This window comes from Aedes aegypti, chromosome 1 (assembly GCF_002204515.2).
Source record: "Aedes aegypti strain LVP_AGWG chromosome 1, AaegL5.0 Primary Assembly, whole genome shotgun sequence".
NCBI lineage: Eukaryota > Metazoa > Arthropoda > Insecta > Diptera > Culicidae > Aedes > Aedes aegypti.
In genome coordinates this window covers 161,976,812-161,996,627 of record NC_035107.1, presented here as the reverse complement: position 1 = coordinate 161,996,627, position 19,816 = coordinate 161,976,812, and the positions used below count along the sequence as shown (strand labels likewise).

General features: G+C 40.2%; 1 protein-coding gene across 2 annotated transcripts in view; it reads right to left on the bottom strand.

The window, feature by feature from the left end:
* Nucleotides 1-19,816, bottom strand: part of LOC5578695 — a 26,489-nt gene extending 6,673 nt beyond the window's left edge. Inside the window, exons 1-2 of one of the 2 annotated variants that reach the window (XM_021852815.1) lie at nucleotides 19,494-19,816; nucleotides 19,107-19,427 (exon numbers count right to left, since the gene is read on the bottom strand). In XM_021852815.1, coding sequence (XP_021708507.1) covers nucleotides 19,107-19,427; nucleotides 19,494-19,698 — 526 coding nt within the window. In that variant the 5' untranslated portion in view covers nucleotides 19,699-19,816. Of the gene's footprint in view, nucleotides 1-19,106 lie in introns of both variants that reach the window. The other variant, XM_001657044.2, reaches the window with a different exon arrangement.

The window sequence follows — 19,816 nt, the reverse complement described above, 5'->3', positions numbered from 1 at the left end:
TGGAATCCATATGAAACATACATCGATAGTAATCTTGATGTCAGCAATTCTTTGCAAACAAAACTTTATATTGACAATGCTTTCGAAGAATTTATGACAAAAAGTCGAAAGGACAAAAGGTCGAAAGGACAAAAGGTCGAAGAACAAAAATGAAGGGACAAAAGGTCGAAAATCTTTTTTTCAAAGAAGGAAAAATTTCCCACCAAGCAAATCATTTTCGACCTTTTGTCCTCTCGACCTTTTGTCTTTCAACCTTTTGTCCTTTCGACCTTTTGTTTTTCGACCTTTTGTCCATAAACCGCTTTCGAAACTTTAACAAATTCCATTGTTGAAGCAAGGGGCATTGCAATACCTAAATGTGAAGTAAAATTTAAATCCGTGATTATAAACGATGATTTTAAACTCTTGATCCGTCATAAAAACGTGAGAAGGCGTTTTCAACGCACTTGCGATCTTGATATAAAAAATATTTGGCAGGATCTGCAACACATTTTCTCAATTGAGAAACAATTATATTGAAAATAAAATTTCGCAATTCGACTCTGGCTCTAAGCCATTTTGGAAATTATTCAAAACTCAGAAGCCAATACCAGCATTAAAAAAGGAAAACAAATTGATTCTAACTAATTGCGAAAAAGCTCAAAAACTTGCTATGCAGATTGAAAGCTCGCACAATTTTAATTTAGGATTTACTTGACCAATAGAAAATAAAGTGTCTCAGGACTTCGAAAATATTCTCAATCTAGAGAACGTTTTCGAAAATTCCTGGGAGACTGATTTGGCAGAAGTGAGAGCTATTATTGAAAAACAATCAAATATATGAAAGCCCTTGGCGATGATGGAATTTTTTACAACCTCATCAAGAAAATACCAGAAAGTAGCTTATCATTTTAGGTTTATATATTTAACAAATGTTTTCAGTTGGCATATTTTCCTGCCAAATGGAAAAATGCCAAGGTTAAACTTATTCTTAAATCTCATGGTGTTGTCTACTTTGACGAAAGAGTAGTCATACCCGGAAGCTTAAGGTCTGCTGTCATTAACCCGTTAACGCCCAGCGTCCTTTTTTGAGGACAGTAGCTTAATTTGTACTATAAATCTATACCAGATATTACTAAAAAGTATCTTTTGTTGAAAAACTTTGGGTATACAGTCAACTCTCCCTAACTCGATATTGAAGGGACAATCGAGTTAGGGAGGTATCGAGTTACAGAACACAAAACCAGTGCAACTGCGGACCATCGAGTTAGCCATGAATACCAACTTTTGCTATGGTTCTCTAACTCGATATCGAGATAGTGAATATCGAGTAAGGGAGAGTTAACTGTACTATATTTTTTTTTATAGACACGGGCACAGACTGTAACTTAACACTAGACAACGGACAATCATGCTCCAGTGGCACTGCCGAGAAACATTCCTTACGAAAAGTGTCTATGGCTGACGCGGGAATCGAACCCACACCCCATGACCCGATGCGATCACTGCCTGACGACACTAACCGCACGGCCACGAAGCCCACAAATACATTTTAAATTGATATTGATCTCGAATAGTGTTTAATTCCATTGCCGCAAAAATTTTGAAAATCGCTTAGAAAACGACGCATTGTCAAATTTTGACTTTTAACTTTTTCTGAACTAACTTTTCTCCCTCGTGGTAGTAAAAGAGTGTGTGTGTGTGTGTGTGTGTGTATACAATCCATCTCCCACTGACCGGCAGTGCTTTTATGGAAGAAAACTGTATGCAAGTATATTTGATACCCTTCGATATCTTTATATCTGCAGACAATTTTAACCCGGGAGATGAAAGGTGATAGCTCTACTGAAATTCCAACGACCCATTTCAAGAATGGCAGTAAATACACACACATTCTGAGGTCATTTTCATATACAGTAAGCCCCGCATAAAAACACCCAGATATCAAATGGATATATGAAATGTTTTTACACTTCCCGAATCGAAAATTAAATTTTCGACCCTGGCACGTATTTAGTTTCAAATGGTAATAGGTGAGTAAATAATAATAATGAACGATTTTACCTGGATGTAATGCTCTTTTTTTCCGTCGCCACACTGAGCTTACCGCCAAATACTATACACTTTTTCACTGCACTGCGCGCATAACATGTTTGCTTCACCCGCCCCCGCAGGAGCAAGCGTCACGGTCAAAGGATCACACACTACTAAATTATCTCGCGGATCACGCCACTTTTCTTCCCCCCACTGCACTGCGCGCGTAACAAGATTGATCCTGTCTGACCGCTTCACCCGCCCCCGCAGGAGCAAGCGTCACGGTCAAAGGATCACACACTACTAAATTATCTCGCGGATCACGCCACTTTTCTTCCCCCCACTGCACTGCGCGCGTAACAAGATTGATCCTGTCCGACCGCTTCACCCGCCCCCGCAGGAGCAAGCGTCACGGTCAAAGGATCACACACTACTAAATTATCTCGCGGATCACGCCACTTTTCTTCCCCTCACTGCACTGCGCGCGTAACAAGATTGATCCTGTCTGACCGCTTCACCCGCCCCCGCAGGAGCAAGCGTCACGGTCAAAGGATCACACACTACTAAATTATCTCGCGGATCACGCCACTTTTCTTCCCCCCACTGCACTGCGCGCGTAACAAGATTGATCCTGTCTGACCGCTTCACCCGCCCCCGCAGGAGCAAGCGTCACGGTCAAAGGATCACACACTACTAAATTATCTCGCGGATCACGCCACTTTTCTTCCCCCCACTGCACTGCGCGCGTAACAAGATTGATCCTGTCCGACCGCTTCACCCGCCCCCGCAGGAGCAAGCGTCACGGTCAAAGGATCACACACTACTAAATTATCTCGCGGATCACGCCACTTTTCTTCCCCCCACTGCACTGCGCGCGTAACAAGATTGATCCTGTCTGACCGCTTCACCCGCCCCCGCAGGAGCAAGCGTCACGGTCAAAGGATCACACACTACTAAATTATCTCGCGGATCACGCCACTTTTCTTCCCCCCACTGCACTGCGCGCGTAACAAGATTGATCCTGTCCGACCGCTTCACCCGCCCCCGCAGGAGCAAGCGTCACGGTCAAAGGATCACACACTACTCTCCCTCGTGGTAGTAAAAGAGTTGAACGTTTCCAACCGAAAATATTTTTTACTACGCTTACTGTTTCTAAAGGATCAACTAACATTAATTTTGTCTTAATGAAATGCAAAATTAATTCTATAGAGCTATCAGATATTAACAGACTTTTTTTGCTGAAACTGTGTTTAGTATATGTGAGCGTAGCTATAGATAGCAATTTCTGGATTTAAGCACAATTCTGGATTTGAGCAGTGCGTTGTTTGCCAGCAACGGCAATCAGTTCCACGTGAATAATCAGAATCATCGTGGTTAAGGTGTGAACGTCCTCTCCAAAGAATTTACCAAGACAAGCAACGGTCTGCAAGTAATTGAGCAAATTGAATCCTTTTTTGCCTACTTCGGCATCCCGATTACCCTGCCTTCCAATTTCTTTATAGATCTTTGACCAACGATGACGATCGCCAACGATTCAAAACGAATCGATCGCTATCGAAAATCACTGACTGGTTGACCGGGATTGCAGAAGAAGTTGTCTGTCAGTGACAACGGTCCTCCCTTCAATTCAGAATAATTCAGACAATTATTGTTCTTAGTGTGAATGGTGTTAAGGTTTCAAAATCTCCATCTTGTCGCCCGCAATTGAACATTTAACAATCTAATTAAAAACGTGATTTCATCTAAATGCGTACCTTCAACTAGTCCCAATCGTGCTCTACAATCGTGCAAAAAGTGTACCGTAGGCGAGAAGATATTTTATCGGAATCATTTTAAAGAAATCGTTCGTTGGATACCTGAGGTCATTTAACATAATCTCAGTCCATTAACTTATTTAATTAACATTGACGGAAATGTAAAAATGGTTCACGTAAATCAAATTCGGCATTCGAACTTGTCACTCTCGTAAAGTACGCCGTTCAAATCGACTGAAAGGACAGGACAGTCGAGACCTATGTATCCAAAATGAATCGATGAAAATGTTTCTACTCATGCAAAAAAAAAAATAAAAAGAAAAGTATTGTAATTTGTGAAATTCAATATTGTAATTTTAGAAATAAGTTTCGATTGATTTTATGTGAACGAATGTTGCGGGGGAGAAGCTGTAGGGTCCCTTGCCTTACTATGAATGGGGTACCGTAAATACCGTGATCGGAACAGCAAAATTGATCACCGTGTCACACGATATTATTTCTTACCACAAAAATCCATGCAACCTGTAGCAAATAAACGTTGTTTGTCTTAACTATGTCCCAATTGTATGTTGCGATGTTTATTTCTATGAAAATAATGTAGTAATCCATAATCGTGTTCGGTGTGGTATTGGCAGACATCTATAAACTTCCAGTTTTAAACAAAGATTTGGACATGGTGCAAACCTGAAAGTTTGTAAGGATGCTTGAAATATATTCACAAAACAGATTTTATCATCGAAATTTGTAAATTGGCTCATATTGTTGAAATGATTGTATTTTTGATAGATATCAGAAGATTCTTTCGAAAATTGCCTACAATTAGGCGTTTTCAGTATTTTTTTTAATTTAATTTTTTTTTATTTGCATAAATCTTGCATTGTTAAGAATTTAGCAGCATATTTGGATTCAGTGGGTCCTAATTAAGTAAGTAAAGTTTAATGAATGTTCGAATCCTCTGAGCATTCATTCCGCTCCTAAATGCTTATCTTATCTACGCGTATTTCGACTACCACTTGCAGTCTTCTTCAGTGTCAGTTACTCGTATCCACTGAAGAAATCGTCGCATCTCTCTACCTTAAATACTAACACCAGATAAGTACCTACACCATCAATCTACCTAGGAAAAAAAAAATTACAGGAGTATACCTGCCATGTCTTGGTCGAAAATTGAAAAGGGATAATAATAACTATACTTATCCCTAACTATCTACCTATGTATTCAAGCTCGTTTATATTTCTTAGGTACAAACTTAAACAGCCTTGACTGTCCGTTTCCTTGATCCCTATTAAGAAGTAGTGAAGGCTTTTGTTTGTAAATTTCTAGACTTTCAGCGACGTCTAGTTTCCAAGATGAAGATACGCTTCGTACGATGTCTATGTTATCGCTTGTCATTTGATGTCCATCCTGGAAAACATGTTCAGCCACTTTTGATTTAAAATCATACGCTAATCCCTTTTCTAATTCCTTGCCCGCTTTTTTCACCTCAGCAATATGTTCTTTGAATCTTATTTCTAGAGTTCGTTTTGTTTGTCCTATATAGATTTTATTGCAATGGGGGCATGAAATTTTATATACTCCTGCTCTATTCCTGTTACCGCTGTGGTAACAAATCTTTCTTTTTCAAAATGCTTTCAAAATTGGCCATAAACAACTCGCTCAAAAACGGAGACAATGGTTTACCCATAGGTGCACCTTTTGTCTGTTTATAATTACCAAGGTGATACAAGCAGAAGAGTGCGAAGCACGTAGAAAGAAAGATATTCACTCAAAAAATTAGCAATCTTAAAGAATAAGCAGCACAACAAAGTGGTAACAGCATTGCCGAAAGTCCATTCTATTGAAGGATTTGTGGTCAATCGTTCGACGCTGCAGTTCTCAGAAGAACAATTGACACTTCTCAATAAGGGATTAGCATATGCGGTTGCCACAAAACCAAATATTGAACAGAAACACAGAATGACACTGAAGAGTCATTAAAAGAAAACAAATTTCAATTAAGAGGTCAAAATAGTGATGAGGATAAAGTTTTGAGTGAACTTCGAGATAAGTCGGTATACTATGTAAAAGCTGACAAGGGCAATGCAGTGGTTATTTTGGATAAAGATGATTATGATAATCAAATGAACGAAAAAATAACCACTGGTCCCTATAGGCATTTTAGAGTCGATCCACTTCCCACAATGGTGAGACATGTAGAAAAAACTTTAAAAGAATGTAAGCCACTTCTTGGAGATAACACTGGCCGCCTCAAAGTTTCTAATCCAGTTCTACCAAGAATTAAAGGATTGCCAAAAATTCACAAACCTGGCAATGAAATGAGAGAAATTATATCAGCAGAAGGGTCTCCTACACACAAACTTGCAAAGTGGCTGGTTAAGGAATTCCAATCCATGCCCAAACCTTTTGAAAGCCGTTCAGTTAACAATACTCAGGAGTTTGCAAGCCAACTTCAGGCTTCTGGGTATATTCAAGATGATGAAATTATGGTTTCTTTTGATGTTAAAGCATTATTTCCTAGTGTGCCAGTTAAAGAAGCCATAAACCTTTTGGAAGAATGGCTACTTAACCAATACAATGAGTCAAATTGGAAAAACAAAGTTCGGTATTATATCAAATTATCCCGACTTTGTATGGAAGAGAACTATTTTAGCTTCCGTGGTAATTTTTATAAACAGACAAAAGGTGCACCTATGGGTAATCCATTGTCTCCGTTTTTGAGCGAGTTGTTTATGGCCAATTTTGAAAGCATTTTGAAAAAGAAAGATTTGTTACCACAGCGGTGGTGGAGATATGTAGATGATGTGTTTAGCATTATCAAAAAGGATTATTTGCCAAAAATTTTAGAAGCAATTAACAGTATCCACAAAGATATAAAATTTACTCATGAAGAGGAAAAGGATAATAAACTACCTTTTTTTGGATTTGCTAATTACTAGGGAATCGTCTCACTTTGAATTTGAAATTTACCTGAAACCAACTAATACTATGCGAGTTATTCCGAGTACTTCCAACCACACTTATCAACATAAAATGGCGGCTTTTCATTATATGATACATAGAATGCAAACCCTTCCTTTAAGTGAAACTGGGTAATCCATTGTCTCCGTTTTTGAGCGAGTTGTTTATGGCCAATTTTGAAAGCATTTTGAAAAAGAAAGATTTGTTACCACAGCGGTGGTGGAGATATGTAGATGATGTGTTTAGCATTATCAAAAAGGATTATTTGCCAAAAATTTTAGAAGCAATTAACAGTATCCACAAAGATATAAAATTTACTCATGAAGAGGAAAAGGATAATAAACTACCTTTTTTTGGATTTGCTAATTACTAGGGAATCGTCTCACTTTGAATTTGAAATTTACCGGAAACCAACTAATACTATGCGAGTTATTCCGAGTACTTCCAACCACACTTATCAACATAAAATGGCGGCTTTTCATCATATGATACATAGAATGCAAACCCTTCCTTTAAGTGAAACTGGAAAATCAAAAGAACTGGATTATATCTTTGAGACGGCTAGGCTTAACGGATATAGGAATAGTACAATACAAGCAGTAGTAGATAAGAGGGCAAGGGATACATATAGGAAAAGTATGACAACCCTTACTGCCGAAAAAGAGGATTTAAAAAAAGATAGCGGTGAATTTTGATAGCAAGATTACACAGCCTTTGGCTAAGAAATTTCGAAAATATGGAGTAGATTTGGTTTTCAGCAGTAGGAGTAGTCAGCTTAAATCTAGATTAGGATCAACAAAGGATAAAATTGATAAACTGAATAGAGCAGGAGTATATAAAATTCCATGCCCCCATTGCAATAAAATCTACATAGGACAAACAAAACGAACTCTAGAAATAAGATTCAAAGAACATAATGCTGAGGTGTGGCGCGGTAAATGGCTGGGCATGGCGTACCATTGGTACCTCGCGTACCTGCAGGAATAAAATAGACCCCTTTGTGCGGTCCTTAGCCTCTTGCCCAGCAACTCCTATCCCTACCTCCTCGTGGTACTGGCCGGGGTACGAGTAACCTTGGGGAAGATCGGGTAACCAACCCCCGGTGGGAACTTTGGTCGTATGCTGACAGGGAAGGGGGGGTTTGCTTTTGCAAACCTGGAGCGTCTGTACTCCACGTTAGGAGCGGCTCACAACAGCGTCTGTTCCCCATGTCAGGGGCGGCTGATCATCGTCCGAGTGCCAGAGAAGGACTCTAAGCTAAACTGCGCACTATGGCCCTCCGAACATTTAGGGGGAATGGTCCTCCGGAAATCTAGGGGGTTGGTGTTAGGCCCTGCGAGCCAGCCGTAAAAACACATCAGCACAGGAACGTCAACGAGAGAATACGGACCGGAACAATCGGCAAAGACCACAGCGACGAAAATGGACTAGCGATTGGAAACTCGGTACGTGGAACTGCAAATCTCTCAACTTCATTGGAAGTACTCGCATACTCTCCAATGTACTGAAGACCCGTGGTTTCGACATCGTAGCGCTGCAGGAGGTGTGCTGGACAGGAGCATTGGTGCGAACGTTTAGAGGTAATCATACCATCTACCAGAGCTGCGGCAACACACGCGAGCTGGGAACAGCTTTTATAGTGATGGGTGATATGCAAAGGCGCGTGATCGGGTGGTGGCCGATCAATGAACGAATGTGCAAGTTAAGAATCAAAGGCCGATTCTTTAACTTCAGCATAATCAACGTGCATAGCCCACACTCTGGAAGCACTGATGATGACAAGGACGCATTTTACGCGCAGCTCGAACGCGAGTACGACCGCTGCCCAAGCCACGACGTCAAGATCATCATAGGAGATTTTAATGCTCAGGTTGGCCAGGAGGAGGAGTTCAGACCGACGATTGGAAAGTTCAGCGCCCACCGGCTGACGAACGAGAACGGCCTACGACTGATAGATTTTGCCGCCTCCAAGAACATGGCCATTCGTAGCACCTATTTCCAGCACAGCCTCCCGTATCGGTACACCTGGAGATCACCTCAGCAGACAGAATCGCAAATCGACCACGTTTTGATCGATGGACGGCACTTCTCCGACATAACCGACGTCAGAACCTATCGTGGCGCCAACATTGACTCCGACCACTACCTGGTGATGGTGAAACTGCGCCCAAAACTATCCGTCATCAACAATGTACGGTACCGACGCCCGCCCCGGTACAATCTCGAGCGGCTGAAACAACCGGATGTCGCCAATGCGTACGCGCAGCATCTTGAGGCAGCTTTGCCGGACGAGGGCGAGCTCGATAGGGCCCCTCTTGAGGACTGCTGGAGGACAGTCAAAGCAGCCATTAACGACGCTGCCGAAAGCGTTGTCGGATATGTGGAACGGAGCTCAAGAAACGATTGGTTCGACGAGGAGTGCCAGGAGGTTTTAGAGGAGAAGAATGCAGCGCGGGCTGCAATGCTGCAGCATGGTACGCGGCAAAACGTGGAACGATACAGACTGAAGCGGAAACAGCAAACCCGCCTATTCCGGGACAAAAAGCGCCGCCTGGAAGAGGTGGAATGCCAAGAGATGGAGTTGCTGTACCGTTCTCAAGAAACGCGGAAGTTCTATCAGAAGCTCAACACATCCCGCAAAGGCTTCGTGCCGCGAGCTGAGATGTGCCGGGATAAGGATGGGAGCATCTTGACGGACGGACGCGAGGTGATCGAAAGGTGGAAGCAGCACTACGATGAACACCTGAATGGCGCAGAGAACACAGGCACAGAAGGTCAGGACAGCGAAGGCGATGGCTACGTCAGCACAGCGGATAGCGGAAATCAACCAGCTCCCACGATGGGGGAAGTTAAGGATGCCATTCAACAGCTCAAGAACAACAAAGCCGCTGGCAAGGATGGTATCGGAGCCGAACTCATCAAGATGGGCCCGGACAGGTTGGCCGCTTGTCTGCATCGGCTGATAGTCAGAATCTGGGAAACGGAACAGCTACCGGAGGAGTGGAAGCAAGGCGTTATATGCCCTATCTACAAAAAGGGCGACAAACTGGAGTGTGAAAATTATCGTGCAATCACCATCCTAAACGCCGCCTATAAAGTGCTATCCCAGATTCTCTTCCGTCGTCTATCACCTATAGCAAACGAGTTCGTGGGAAGTTATCAAGCAGGTTTCATCGACGGCCGCTCGACAACGGACCAGATCTTTTCCGTGCGGCAAATCCTCCAGAAATGCCGTGAGTACCAGGTCCCTACGCACCATTTGTTCATCGATTTCAAGGCGGCATACGATAGTATCGACCGCATAGAGCTATGGAAAATCATGGACGAGAACAGCTTTCCCGGGAAGCTCACAAGATTGATCAGAGCAACGATGGACGGTGTGCAAAACTGCGTGAAGATCTCGGGCGAACACTCCAGTTCGTTCGAGTCTCGGCGGGGACTACGACAGGGCGATGGACTTTCGTGCCTGTTGTTCAATATTGCGCTTGAAGGTGTCATGCGGAGAGCCGGACTTAACAGTCGAGGCACGATTTTCACGAGATCCGGACAATTTGTTTGCTTCGCGGACGACATGGATATTATTGGGAGAAAATTTGAAACGGTGGCAGATTTGTTCACCCGCCTGAAACGCGAAGCAACAAGAGTCGGGCTAATGGTGAATGCGTCGAAAACAAAGTACATGCTGGTTGGCGGAACTGAGCGCGACAGGACCCGCCTAGGAAGCAGTGTTACGATAGACGGGGATACCTTCGAGGTGGTGGACGAGTTCGTCTACCTCGGATCCTTGTTGACGGCTGACAACAATGTTAGTCGGGAAATACGAAGGCGCATCATCAGCGGAAGTCTTGCCTACTATGGGCTCCAGAAGAAACTGCGGTCAAGCAAGATTCACCCCCGCACCAAATGCACGATGTACAAAACGCTCATAAGACCGGTAGTCCTCTATGGGCATGAGGCGTGGACTATGCTCGAGGAGGACTTGCAAGCTCTTGGGGTTTTCGAACGCCGAGTGCTAAGGACGATCTTCGGCGGCGTGCAGGAGAACGGCGTGTGGCGGCGAAGGATGAACCACGAGCTCGCTCAACTCTACGGCGAACCCAGTATCGTGAAGGTAGCTAAAGCTGGAAGGATACGCTGGGCAGGGCATGTTGCAAGAATGCCGGACAACAACCCTGTAAAGATGGTGTTCGCCACGAATCCGGTCGGAACAAGAAGGCGTGGGGCGCAGCGAGCTAGGTGGATTGATCAGGTACACCAGGACCTGGAGAGCATGGGTCACAGTCGAGGATGGAGAGAAGCGGCCATGAACCGAGGGAATTGGCGAAATATTGTTGGCGAGGCTTTATCAAGATAATTGATGTAAAGCCAAATAAGTAAGTAAGTAATGCTGAGGTGAAAAAAGCGGGCAAGGAATTAGAAAAGGGATTAGCGTATGATTTTAAATCAAAAGTGGCTGAACATGTTTTCCAGGATGGACATCAAATGACAAGCGATAACATAGACATCGTACGAAGCGTATCTTCATCTTGGAAACTAGACGTCGCTGAAAGTCTAGAAATTTACAAACAAAAGCCTTCACTACTTCTTAATAGGGATCAAGGAAACGGACAGTCAAGGCTGTTTAAGTTTGTACCTAAGAAATATAAACGAGCTTGAGTACATAGGTAGATAGTTAGGGATAAGTATAGTTATTATTATCCCTTTTCAATTTTTGACCAAGACATGGCAGGTATACTCCTGTAATTTTTATTTTCTAGGTAGATTGATTGTGTAGGTACTTATCTGGTGTTAGTATTTAAGGTAGAGAGATGCGACGATTTCTTCAGTGGATACGAGTAACTGACACTGAAGAAGACTGCAAGTGGTAGTCGAAATACGCGTATCTGTCAAAGATAAGCATTTAGGAGCGGAATTAAAAGGTACACGGTACTCCATCTACTTTTAAGTTTCTCTAAGTAAAGTTAGTTTTCATAACTAACAATAATCGTTTTGACAAGTTTCACCCCGAAATGGGATCCCCTGATTTTTCATTTTGGAGACAATTTTCAGCACTAATATCAAATCAGTATGGAAATTTCGGTATGTGAACCAATGAGGCACACTGTCATACTTTTTTTTTTCTGCATTCAGTTGTTCCACCTAGGAAACATTATAGAAAGCAGACTTGGAAAACAGTGAAAAACGATCAATTTCACCCGAAATTACGGTACAAACCGTCAAATACCAAATTAGAAGTTCACTGGGGAATTTTTCGGCTTCGCAGTCACCAAAGCAATCAAACGATTATTATTTTTCTTGCTTCCAACGTTTCGGTGTTTATTACACCTTCTTCAGGGAATTAGAACTTATAATCGTTCTCGTTCTGAAGACCCTGTTTTAGCAACATCCGTCTGAATTTGAAAAAGTGTTGGCACAAAACTTTCTGAACGCAAAACATCGAAAAAACTGTATCTGAATTCGGATTGCACTTTCAATGCACTACTCAATCAACGGTCAATTTAACTAAATCAAACTGGGTGCATATCTCTAGGATAAGCAGATTATCAAGACCTTTCAACACTAGTATCGTAAATTCTTCAATAATCCATATCGTCAATACCGAAATCAGTGACATTACGATAGCTTTAATATTAAGGTATTGCAGGGTCATTGCATTGAAGACCATAAATATTCAAATATGTGTTCAGTCAGAGTGGACCAAGTGAAAATCTTGAATACCGACCAAAATATACTGGTCTAATAAGCAGGGTCTAGCACATTCCATAGGGATGGTACACAAATTATGTCACGTTAAATTTCAACTTTGTTTACCCCCTCCCTCCACGTTTTTTGTATGAGTCCTCCAAAATTTTTGTAAGGCTTGTCACGCTTGGCTTGACCACCTCCCCCCCCTCGGAGCGTGACGTAATTTGTGCATGACCCCATACATAAACCATAGAACTATTATAAACGGACTATCGGTCTCTGAAATTGACGCAAAAAATGCCATAATCAATCAGTTTAGTGCTTTTCAACACTTGGTCCACTCTGTCTGCACAGAAACTGTTGCAATTTCTGACCACCCATCCAAATATGGTAAATGGTCAAAAATCAAAATCAAATGCATCGAATTGAGTAACATTTATAAATTTCCATTGATGGGTAAGTAGAAGAATCATTCGATGTCGAAAAATTTGACAAATCTCTTGAAATGTTTTTCATTTCCTCACATTCCTCAGCGCGCTGATCATTTTCGCTGTTATGGTAATAAGCACTTGGTCCTTTCTGACTGCACACTTTTATCGAATTTTATTGATCATCCAAAAAAAAATTGTTACACCTCTCTCTTTTTTTTTTTTTTTATTTCTTTATTAGTATCATTCCAAACATTACATTCATTTCTTATATCTAGGTGTTCTGTGTTATTTGACAACACTATCATCCTAATTTGGTAAAACAAATTTAAGATTTAATTAACATTTTGTTAACAACATATTACATTTCATTTGCCGTAGCAGTTCAGTTTTTTTTTACAGGTGAGTTGATTTCACCTGCTTATAAGAGAGAAAAAAAAGTTTTTAATATACTTAACCTAACTTAACCTAAACATATAACGCATTAATCGTGGCAATAGAAGATTGTAACGATTTTTGCCTGAAATTATTAATGATTGTATTTGACATTTGTTCCAATGTTTCAACATTGGATATTCTATGTAACTCATTGGTACTATACCAGGGAGGAAGCCTCAGAATCATTTTCAAAATTTTATTTTGAATTCTCTGCAGAGCTTTCTTCCTGGTATTACAACAGCTAGTCCATATTGGTACAGCATACAACATGGCTGGCCTGAAAATTTGTTTGAATATCAACAGCTTGTTCTTAAGACAAAGTTTTGATTTTCTATTAATAAGGGGATAGAGACATTTTACATATTTATTACATTTGGCTTGAATGCCCTCAATGTGATTTTTGAAAGTTAAATTCTTATCTAGCATGAGCCCTAGATACTTAACTTCATCTGACCAATTTATTGGAACCCCTCTCATCGTGACAACATGTCTACTTGAAGGTTTCAAATAAAGAGCTTTTGGTTTATGTGGGAATATTATTAGTTGAGTTTTGGAAGCATTAGGAGAAATCTTCCATTTTTGCAAGTATGAAGAAAAAATATCCAAACTTTTTTGCAATCGACTACAGATGACACGCAGGCTTCGTCCTTTGGCGGAGAGGCCTGTGTCATCCGCAAACAAAGATTTTTGACATCCCTGAGGTAGCTCAGGTAAGTCAGATGTGAAAATATTGTATAATATTGGTCCCAAAATGCTGCCTTGAGGAACACCAGCTCTTACAGGAAGTCTTTCAGATCTGGAGTTCTGATAATTAACCTGAAGTGTACGATTTGACAGATAACTTTGAATTATTCTAACAATGTATGTTGGAAAATTAAAGTTTTTTAATTTTACAATCAAACCTTCATGCCAAACACTGTCGAATGCTTTTTCTATGTCTAGAAGAGCAAGACCAGTAGAATAGCCTTCAGATTTGTTGGAACGGATCAAATTTGTTACACGTAAAAGTTGATGAGTGGTCGAATGTCCATGGCGGAATCCGAACTGTTCATTGGCAAAAATTGAATTTTCGTTGATGTGGGCCATCATTCTGTTCAAAATAACCTTTTCAAAAAGTTTACTGATGGAAGAAAGCAAACTGATTGGACGATAGCTAGAAGCTTCTGCAGGATTTTTGTCTGGTTTTAAAATTGGAACAACCTTAGCATTTTTCCATTTGTCAAGAATATATGCTAATTGAAAACATTTTTTAAATATATCAACTAAAAATGATAAGCTACTTTCTGGAAGTTTCTTGATGAGGATGTAGAAAATTCCATCATCTCCAGGAGCTTTCATGTTTTTGAATTTTTTAATAATAGTTCTCACTTCTTCCAAATCAGTCTCCCAGGCATTTTCGAAAACGTTCTCTTGATTGAGAATATTTTCGAACTCCTGAGTAACTTCATTTTCAATTGGACTAGTAAGTCCTAAATTAAAATTGTGCGCACTTTCAAACTGCATAGCAAGTTTTTGAGCTTTTTCGCAATTAGTTAGTAATAATTTGTTTTCCTCTTTCAATGCCGGTATTGGCTTCTGAGGTTTTTTCAAGATTTTCGATAATTTCCAAAAGGGCTTAGAGCCAGGGTCCAATTGAGAAATCTTATTTTCAAATTTTTTGTTTCTTAATTGAGCAAAACGTTTCTTGATTTCTTTCTGCAAATCCTGCCATATAATTTTCATAGCAGGATCGCGAGAGCGTTGAAATTGCCTTCTCCTCACATTTTTAAGACGGATCAAGAGTTTAAGATCATCGTCTATAATCACGGATTCAAATTTTACTTCACATTTTGGAATTGCAATGCTCCGGGCTTCAACAATGGAATTTGTTAAAGTTTCAAGAGCATTGTCAATATCAAGTTTAGTTTCTAAAGAAATGTTAACATCAAGATTGGAGTCAACATACGTTTTATATATATTCCAGTCGGCTCGTAAATAATTGAAAGTGGAGCTGATAGGTTTGAGAATCGCTTCTTGGGATATTTGAAATGTAACAGGGACATGATCAGAATCAAAATCAGCATGAGTAATCAGTTGGCTACAAAGATGACTAGAGTCGGTTAATCAATCGTAGATGGATTTCTAGAAGAGGAAAAACTTGTGGGGCTATCAGGGTATTGAATTGAGAAATATCCTGAAGAGCACTCATCAAATAAAATTCTGCCGTTGGAATTACTTTGAGAATTATTCCATGACCGATGTTTGGCATTAAAGTCACCAATGACAAAAAATTTTGACTTATTGCGAGTCAATTTACGCAAGTCAGTTTGGAGCAAATTAACTTGCTGCCCAGAGCATTGAAAAGGCAAATAGGCAGCTATGAAAGTATATTTACCAAACTGTGTTTCAACAGAAACACCTAAAGTTTCAAAAACTTTAGTTTCAAATGACGAAAACAGTTGATGTTTTATACGCCTATGAATGATGATTGCAACTACCCCACACGCCCCATCAAGTCGATCATTACGATAAACAAAAAAGTTAGGATCTCTTTTGAGTTTAGATCCAGGTTTTAAATACGTTTCGGTAATAACTGCTATATGCACGTTATTAACCGTAAGAAAATTAAACAGCTCGTCCTCTTTACCATTCAGAGAACGAGCATTCCAATTTAAAATATTTAAATTATTATTTGGATCCATTAGAAAAACGTAATCCAATAACAATTTGATTTGTAAATTTTACACCTACTTGGACTGCTTCAGTCATAGTGGTGGCTTTGAACATTGCATCAATCATTAGATTCAATTGTTCAGTTAGAAAATTAAAATCAGAGGCAGACATGTCATGTGATTTCCCATTGGAATTTCCGGTAGACGAAGAAGCGGAGTTACCTGTGGCGGTAGGGTTTTTTCCATTTGATTTGAAACAAGTAGAATGGGTACCCATGGATCGAACAGGGGAATTCGAATTTCCTGCTACGATATCGGCAAAGGATTTACCGTGGGTAGATACATTCGAAATAGAAAAATTCGAACGGCTACCCGACGGATTAAAATTAGTTTGTGAATGAGCATGATTATGATCTTCCTGATGGGTATGATTCATGATCAAGCGATCGTTAACTGAAAAATGAGCATTGTTCGATACTCTACCAGGCAAATTCCGGAAACGACCGTTATCGTAACGGATATTATCTTTCATCTGCCTGGCACGAGCCTCAATGACCTTTTTGCGTGAAGGACAATTCCAAAAATTGGACTTATGGTTAGCCCCGCAATTACAACATATGAATTTCGTGGTATCTTCCTTCACTGGACAGACGTCTTTGGCGTGAGAAGAACCTCCGCAAATCATGCATTTAGCATCCATGCGACAATTTTTTGTACCATGACCCCACTTTTGGCACCGACGGCACTGAGTGGGGTTCTGGTAATTTCCTCCAGGTTTCTGGAAATGTTCCCATGTCACACGGACATCAAACAAAAGTTTTGCTTTTTCTAAAGCTTTAATATTATTTAGTTCTTTTTTGTTAAAGTGAACTAAATAAAATTTTTGAGAAAGCCCTTTCCGAACAATGCCAGATTGGGTTCTCTTTTTCATAATGATTACTTGGACTGGGGAAAATCCAAGTAAATCATTTATTCCATTTTTGATCTCTTCAGGTGATTTATAGTCACTTGAGAGACCTTTCAAGACAACTTTGAACAAACGTTCAGTTTTGTCGTCATAAGTAAAAAAATTGTGCTTCTTCTCTTCAAGATGTTTGAGAAGAAGCTCACGATCTTTAAGAGTTTCCGGCAAAACGCGACAGTCTCCTTTCTTTGCGATTTGGAAGGAAACCTTGATTCCCCTAATGGAGTTCAAGATCTCCTGCCTAAATCCCCCAAATTCGGAACAACTGACCACGATAGGCGGCACTCTTTGCTTCCTCACTTGAATCAAAGAGCCTGGGCTAGAGGCTGCTTCGATTTGGTGTTCGGAAAATTTGTCTAGAGCATCGAACTGATTGCTCATTTCGATACAATTATTCATTTCACCCTTGGAAGAAAGTTCGCATTCCGGGGAAGCGTCCTTTCTTCCATTCTTGCCACGTGTAGTGACAGTTTTAAAACCCACTTTTTTGGAAGAAAGTAGTGAATTCAGAGATTCACCCTTTCTTTTGTTTGTTGTTGATACCATGTTTAATTAATAAACGAAAGAAGACGTGACCTTCGAAAGGTTTTTTCCCAAGACGGTGTCCAAGAAGGATTACCACCGCTAGCTTTCGCCAACGGGTCCAACGAAAAATCGAAGGCACGGGTCCAAACAAGGATCGTAAAGGGATCAATAGTAGAAAAAATAGTACTGAAAAGTACTGTTTTAGTAGCACTGAAAAGTACCGTTTTTAATTTTAGCACTGAAAAGTACTGTTTTTGTAGCACTGAAAAGTACTGTTTTATTGCTTTAGGTAGTTTTTAAGAAAACTTCCAAGAGCAGAGAGAATTCGTGTACGCACAGCACGAAGGTACGATGCGCACTGTTACACACCTCTCTGTTTGTAATACACCTCTCGCAGTTTACAGCATTCATCAAATCTGGTCAAAGTGAAACGGAGGTAAGGTAATTTCGCATCTAATGAGAGAATAATCCAATTTTCCCAAGTTTTGTACTTGGTCCCCTCTGACTTAACGCCGACCATATAATCGTCTTGATCAGTCTTTAAAAAAAGAAAGTGAAGTCAATTTTAACGTACTGACGATCCTGTTTTGGTACTGTGTCATTTAGCCGAAATACGTTACGAGCATGTTAAGCCGAGATTATCCGGTTCGTGTTAAGTTTTGAAAGTTTCGGCCAATGGTTCGGTCTAACGAACTTCGGCCTAATAACCCATTTGGCCTAACAAACTTCGGCCAAACGTACTTAGGCTTGAAGTTTTTCGGCCTATGACCAGATATCGATTATTACAGTTGGACCCTGGCTCTAAGTCTTTTTTTATCTTTAGGTCTCATTATTTCAATTGAAAATCAAGTTGCTCGAGAGTTCGAAAGCAATTTCTATGAAGAAATTAGAATATCAAAGCCCATGGCGATGATGGAATTCACTTCAGAAACAGAAACTTATCATTCTTGCACAAATAAAAATTGTTTTCTAATGGTTCCAAAAACAAGTTATAATATCTCCATTTGAATAAGAAGCTCATTATTTTAATATCTCGATAAGAGTTACAAGGGACTATAAACAAATGTTCAGGTCGACAATGTTGTATGCTGGGTAAATATGGACTAGCTGTTCGTTGTAATACCAGGAAAAGGGCTCTACAGAGGAATCATAAAATTTGTTAGACGATTAAGCAGCTCCTCCTTCCTGGTACCTATGAATTACACAGAATATCCAATGTTGAATTATTGGAGCAAATGTCGAATAAAATTTTCAATAGTTTTAGTGGCATATTGTTGTAATCTAATTAATAAGTACTCTTCATATGGTTAAGTTAAAAAAAAAAACGTTTTTAGTCCCAAAACTGAACAATTTTAACATTGGCATCTTTTAAGCCCCCAAAGAGACCCAAAAATGTTTTATCCTAATTTGAGCAATATCCAAGGCGATCGATAAAAAGTTTGTATTTTTTTTAGTCAATCGATTTGGAATACCCCGGCTCTAATATATTCTCTTCGCACTTCTCTTCACTTAAGACAAACATTTATAAACATATAATTCCCAGAGCCAAAATAAAGAGATCGAAAGGTTAGTGGAACTGATACTAATTTTTTGATCTCCTCATTTTGGCTCTGGGAATTATATTTTTATAAATGTGACGTATTTTTCTCTTAATTAAACCCTACACCAAATAATAGGCTCAATAAATACCTTTTTCCATTTCGAGGGCTCGCTTTTTCCAAACACTGGTATCAAACTGATTTAACACATTTGCGTTTCCAATACTTTTGAGAAACACTGCACTAGAAGGATCATATCCGCTCACCAATGGTCTAACGTTCGCACTTGTAAAAGTATCCGTACAGTATCCTTTGCTACCGATCCCGACGGCTTCAATTCGTTCACTAGTGCCAGTACATTCTCCATTAGCAAAATCTATTGTAACAATCGATGAAGCTTCGACATTTGAATCAACTTGTAGTAATGTTTCCGGGGGTGTCGTGGTTGGTGGAGTTATTCTTAAAACGTTTCCTGGAATTGAATTCGCGTACAGGGTTCGACTGGAAGAGCGTAAAACGCGTGGCTGAATTTTCTCACTGCTCATTGTCGCTCCAGTACAGGTTACCCTAGAGGGCACAAATTGTTGTTCTTTTGAAGAACGCTGCTCTACATCTTTAGTACTAATCGACGGTGTCTGATGTTCGTTACCACTGTCCACTTCGACGTCCAGCGAAGAATTACTGCTCGATGGGTACTCATGATCGTTACTAAGATCGACCGGAATTAAGTCAGCGATATTCATAGTGTTCACGCTGTTTTTAATAAACAATAAGTCTTTATCGAAATGTGTATATACAGAGGGACACTAAAACCTTGTTTGGAGAATAAAGGTCTGTTCCATTTCAACTGATGATTAGAAA